The 6127-nt window shown below is 39.2% G+C and overlaps 3 protein-coding genes and 1 long non-coding RNA gene across 5 annotated transcripts in view; 1 reads left to right on the plus strand and 3 right to left on the minus strand.

Moving 5' to 3' along the window:
- Positions 1-4486, plus strand: part of LOC145484866 (uncharacterized) — a 118272-nt gene extending 113786 nt beyond the window's left edge. Inside the window, exons 3-4 of the long non-coding RNA XR_014049081.1 lie at positions 2495-2528; positions 3740-4486. This is a non-coding gene — a long non-coding RNA (uncharacterized LOC145484866). The remainder of the gene's footprint in view (positions 1-2494; positions 2529-3739) is intronic.
- The window catches only part of LOC145484802 (uncharacterized), a 180862-nt gene that overhangs the window by 98952 nt on the left and 75783 nt on the right, over positions 1-6127 (minus strand). The window lies entirely within an intron of this gene.
- The window catches only part of LOC145484825 (uncharacterized), an 82402-nt gene that overhangs the window by 16204 nt on the left and 60071 nt on the right, over positions 1-6127 (minus strand). The gene's annotated exons all lie outside the window — the stretch shown is intronic.
- Positions 727-1722, minus strand: LOC145484797 (uncharacterized). Its single transcript, XM_081463431.1, has one exon. It carries the CDS (start codon positions 1651-1653, stop codon positions 727-729), a length of 927 nt encoding a protein of 308 aa, XP_081319557.1. The 5' UTR covers positions 1654-1722.

The raw sequence follows: 6127 nt of genomic DNA on the forward strand, positions 1-6127 counted from the left end.
TCGAAAAAAACCTGAAAGAAGTTTGGATCGTCTTCATTCGGAGCGTAGATGTTAGCCACAGTCAGACGCTTGCTATCAGCAACGATATCACATATTAAAAAGCGTCCATTCGGATCCGAGAAAACTTTGTGGATCTGGCAATTGAAATTATTATTGAAAAGAATACCAACCCCTGCTTTGTTGCTGCTGCAGCAGCTGAAGAGCGCTTTGTACCCCCATTCACAAGACCATATATCGGTAGTTTCTCGAGAACAATGGACCTCTTGCAGCATATATATAGATTGCTTTTTCGCTCTCAGCCAGTTAAACACCTCTTTTCTTTTGGCATTGTTTCCCAATCCCCTAACATTGAGGGAAATTATTTTCAGATCTGTTGTATTGTGAGTAATGAAGGAGGCTGAGTTGACTGTTTTGCATTTTCACAATAAAAGATATCTAAATGACCACATGCCTTTAAACTATTGTTAATTAGATAGATTTTTATGCCCTGGAGACAGTAAAACGAAAGCACACACAAAATGAATAAAATTACTAAAGGACTTATGGTGGAGAAATTAGGCAACTTGATTGCTTGCTACAGCAAAAAAGAGAAAAAGCCTGCAACTCTATTAGCCCGTTTAAGTTGCCGACCGCCTCTAATTGGTGAAAAGCATATTGGCAATAACGAAACTGCGAGAAGTTTGAACAATTTACCGGTCAATCTGAACAAAGTTTATTTAGTGTTAATTAAATAGTAAATTTTTGCCCGATCGGCCACAATTTACCTCTGATATACAATTTATCCGGTTGAGATTGGCTGAAGGAGGCAGCAACTCCATTTTTCCTGGCATCCTTAAAAGCTCCCATCTGTACTTTGCGACGGGTAATGATTTCCTGGGGAAGGTCTCGGAACATTTGAAAGTTAGTGCCTTTAAGCCGGTGACCCAGTAAAAAGATCTGTTGACAGTCTTTATATCTAAGGAAACGGACCAGAATAGGACGCGGATTTCCATCCTTGCTTTTTCCGATGCGATGTACTCGCTGAATTTCTACATTCCTTGCATCCCTATAACCAAGATCACGTTCCAGAAAAGTTCGGAGAACTTCTTCGGTGTCTTCACTAGTGCGGCCGCCTATTTCTGTCGATTTTTCTATGTTCGTGAATTTGATATTCTCCCGGCGGGAGTAGGCTTCTAAGTAAAGATTTTTAGTGTGGATCTCGTCTAACAAATCCCCATTTTTCTGGCATTTTGTCGTGAGCTCTGCTAATTGAGTTTCATAGAGTCGATGCACCTTCTCCATAGCTTCTGTCTTATCCTTGAGTTGTTGTCCAGTAAAGTTGATCCCTTCTTTTAGATCGTCAATATCTTTCTTCGCTGTTGTTTGGAAATCTTCTAGCCTTTGGGTTCGTTTCTCTAAGTTCTCGAGATTGGCTTCAATTGTCTTCACGGCGGATTCTATTGAATCAAGCTTTTCCAGCTTTGCTAAGATTGCTTGTAGAGTTGCACCAACATCTTGTGTCATACTGAGAGCTGTCATTATTTCGTCTTCGTGATGCGTTGGCGAGGAGTATGGCTTCGTTTTTTTGATTTCCGGCGAAAGAGATGATTCGTCGGAAGAGTCTGAGGATATCGTTTTTCTTTTGCTCAAAAACTGACCGAAAAAAACGGCCATTTACCAAAGACAGAGCAGAAAGATCGGCGGGCGGCAGCAACGCACGTCTTTACGTCGCCATTACTCGACCCAGTCCCTAACTGCTGCTCTTCTTTTGATATCATAGCGAGAACTGAGTATTCTTTAAAACTGTTTCTTTCCATTTTCTATCTTTAAATGTACATAAACACTTCAATGATGCAAAACTTTGGCTTTGAAGATCTAGCACACTGGCCGACTCGAAGGCCATCTTTTAAAATATTCTTGTTCGAGTGGAACTGGATTCTAATTGGTTTACGAGGCTTTATCGATTGATTTGGGCAGAACAAATTTGCTCCAAAATCGAGATATGGCGTGCAAAATAGGTTGCGGGCTCAAGAAGAGCCCGCAACAATTCCCTCATCAGATTTTTCTAGAAATTCGCCGAAACAAAAACAAGTACAGAGGCTTGTCGTTTTTGAACTGACCTGGCTTGATAACGAAGTGTATTTTGGCGAAGCAAACTCGGCCTCCAAAGCGAAACGAATCAGTTTTTTCCTGCACATGTAGCTTACCACCATAACTTTAACATCTCCCCCATCTCCCCTCGAAGTTCAGTTCACGAACATCGCAAAAAAAAGAGCAAAAATTATAAACAACGCCTTTTTAGTTGGTACCGATCGAGGAAACTGGGATTTAGGAAATCTTTTTTGTCACTAATTTCATAGGCCACCGTGGACCGCTCGATAAATTTATTCGGTATAACAACATAGATACAAGTATCATAGATGGGTTCAGGCAAGCTTACCAGCGATAAACAAAGATTCCTGCTGCAAAGATATGGCGCATTCCTAAGATAACATCAGTATTTTTATCACCCTAGGCCCGAAATGCAATGCTCTCAATCCAAGGAGAAGGTAAATAAATGTTTATTTATTTATTTATTTATCGTGGTCGACACTTCGTTATCTGCTTGCTTAAATGAGTCTGGTGAGTATATCAGGTCTTCCTCTCGGATAACATGGTGTTTGATTTGGAAGAAAGTTCGTTGCACGAGGGTTTTCCAGATTTTATTTTGATCGACATCTGTGAAGGAAAAAGCTGCCGACTCGTAAATACGCCGATGCCGACGGTTAACTCTTCCAAATAATCAGCAGAACAAACCTCGTTAAAATCACTTTAAATCTCCATAACCAAAATTAGAAAAACAGGTGCAGGTATTTGGGTTTCTTTTGTCTTAACAATTATTTCTACCTACTATGAAGTGAAACTCTGTTGTGATGCATTCATTATTCTCACAATTTCAAGGCCTCGAGCTGAGAGCCATGAATGAGTGAAATAGTCAAGGCTTGTTTCGTGTTTGTTACTGCAAGTAAATAGATATTTTTACCTACTAATGTAATAAGAAGGACAGATCCCATATTCCATTTTCGTAGTTAATCAGTTGGACATAGTCAACCACGGGACAAGTGGACTACTGATAAACTGAAGCGAAAATTACTTTTTAAACCAGCTGCGTATGTTGTTCTTTTGCGAGTGGGGACGCCTCGTCAACTGACCTGTGGTACTACTTCAGTTCGGCGGGGACGGAGTTTATTGCGGGAGTCTATGAAGCCTACGGATTGAAGCCTTCGGTTCCCCCCACCCCAGTCCCCTTTGAACCTGATGAGCCAGCGCGTACTTGTTTGTCAAGCTCAAATTTGCAAAAATTTAGAAAATCGGTCGACACTTTCATTCAGTTGCCAAATTGTCCCAGATTACGAACTGCTCTTGCCGCGATCTTACAGAGCTTTACTCCAAGGAGGTCGTTTGAATTGTCATCAGTATCTCGCTCGCCGTAACTCTGCTCATCGGCCCTCCCACTTAATTAAAATGCCGAAAAACAAGGGATTGTCGCTCGCCTTTGAGTATTTCGTCCGTGTGAAGAAAATTAAACTACAAAACAGTTAATTAGCACTTCATTTTTCATTGCCACTTAGTCACTTTTTGTCACAAACTGACAGATCGATTTCAAGTTATTTTCAAAAAGGCGAAACGTTCTAGAAAGGTTCTCAGCTCTTTGATAAAGCCTTAAAGATGATTATAACCTACACAGAGTGTAATCTTCCCATCGCTTTATCTTTTGTAGACGTAGGTACGAAGCGAACTTATACTTCTTGCATGAGGATTTTGAAAGTCCATCAGAAGTGGAGCTTGTGAAGGATGAACAAATAGGACATCTTTTAAAAAACACTTGTCTTTAAAGACAAATTGTGGGAGAAATTGAACCTTCCATTCCATTCCAATCTGTGTTCAAAGATCGGCTTTTCTTACATAGATTAATGAAATATATTTTAGTTTGATAACCCTTCCGCCTATGGTAAGCAGATTCCTTGTAAATAATATCATAAGGTCGGTGGAACGATTAGTGGCGCAGAGCACGTAAATAAAGCATAAAACGGCATCTTCCTGAATATTTTAAAAGTCACTCTACTTTATTGAGTTCGGGAACAATAGAGAGAAGAGGAGAGAAGAAACCGATTAGATGAAGTTCATTCTACAAAGGACAAAGAGACTTTCTGTACGACTTTTCAAATGATTTCTCAAAGAAACATCAGGGTATACGGCCTTTGGCTCACAGGTTAAAATTAATTAGCTCACTACCACTCACATTTTACATATTTGCTAATGGATGGCTTGTCAGTTCATAAAGCTTGCGAAAAACATCTTGAAGGCCTTGAACACGAACACTTCGACTAACGTGCATGTGGTCTGATCTGTTTAAAAGCCAGTTAGGAATTGCACAAATCTTGAAAGACACCAAGGATTTAAAGTTAGGTTAGACTACCAGTAGTCCCTCTTTCGTTTAGTCAGTCGTGCGTGACGCAAAAAAAATAAAAAAATAATAATAATAATAATAATAATAAAAAAATGGCCGAGAAAAGTCCTGACTACTCGTAGTTTAAATTTGGGTCATTTCTCATCCAGAGGAAATACAAAGTCGACATGAATTTATCAAATACATTCCTTTGGTAACAAGTAATCCACTAACATATCACTGACGAGTTATCAATAAAATCTTTGTGCCATGAACTTTGCCCACGCTCGCAGGGAATGTAATCTTAATTGCTATTTTGACAAAGTGCAATTAAATAGCAATTAGTTAGCTGTCGGCCTAGTGCGAAGGGTAAACAAAATCTTGTCATTTTGCTTGCTTCGTATTGTCAAGAAAATTAAGTGAAACAGCCTTATACGACTTTTTAAGACTGACCGAAAACGGTATATCTATCAAAACGGATGACTGAATTGTAGATAAAGGACACCAAAATTAGTCTAATGGACGAAGTTTCCCGTTCCCATTATCGCAGAGCAATGTTTACCTAGACTATTCTGGCACTCGTCCGAGTTTCTGAACCATCCCAAAATAGAAATTTGCTCGGAACACAATGGGGGCCAGACAAAAACATTCCTTCTCTTAAAGGTCACGAAAGAAAAGCTGCGCCTTCACCACGCAAATAAAGCTTTCAGCGTAAGTCGAAACTAAATACGCAATCATTTTCGACTCAGTTATCGGAAAGCGCAGATAATATTTAATTAGCTAAATACTGCTGGTCACGATATTAAATTGCTTCACCACATCCTTTTGGTGTGCACGTGCGGTGTGAGGGTACATTTGTGATATTTGTACCTCGTGGATCACCTACCCTGAACAGCGTTTTACTGTGCACGGCGTCTTTGTTTCGCATGCTACGCCTCGAACTGAGCAGGAAATTGCATAGTCATTAATCACTTCCCTTTTATTGAGCCCTCAAAGGTCTCACTCACTATTGTACTTCTGTTAATGCCTCGTTTCTTCTCAATAAATATAGTCACGTTATCTTTGTCTTTGTTTAGTACGTTTGAAAATTGCAGAACAATTTTTTTAAACAGAACAAAGCTGTGACTAACGTTATTACATTGCTGTAGTCCGCGAACTATGGTGTGAGCACCGCAACGTACTTAAATGCTGTTAGTAACTCTTTGGTTTACCCACATTTTGAGATACTTTGCTTGCAGTTTAAGATTGACTTTATTGAGATATATTAATTAAAGATTATGTTTAGGGATCAGTTGACTGTAAATATTTGTTTTTGAACGTTCTTGTCTCTTTATGAAATTGTTTTTTTTTTTGAACGTGCACGTGTTCGCAGATTCATTCTCAGTAAATTAAGAATTTCACCATCATATGAATGGTTTATAAATTTAACCTTAAGTAAAATCTTTGCCGTAAGTCAGACCAAAACTGATGTTTCTGCGAAATCTATATAACCTCATCAGTTCAGATTAAACAGCAACTTTGACTCAGCCACACAATGATCGGTCGGGTTCGAAAGTTGCCTCAGTATGCAATTGTCAATATTGATCCTCTTAGTCTAAAGCACGAAATACTACTGAGCTAAAATCGTCTGATGTATTAAAATGTTTGTCATACCTCAGTCAAATGCTTGAATAAGAGAAATTGGTATTGCGTACATCAAGACATCATGAGCCTGGTTTG

Source organism: Orbicella franksi, chromosome 4, assembly GCF_964199315.1.
Source record: "Orbicella franksi chromosome 4, jaOrbFran1.1, whole genome shotgun sequence".
Lineage (NCBI taxonomy): Eukaryota > Metazoa > Cnidaria > Anthozoa > Scleractinia > Merulinidae > Orbicella > Orbicella franksi.

What these genes read in the sequence shown, in the direction of transcription:
- LOC145484797 (XM_081463431.1), bottom strand. Translation starts at nt 1,653, where the DNA reads ATGGCCGTTTTTTTCGGTCAGTTTTTGAGCAAAAGAAAAACGATATCC.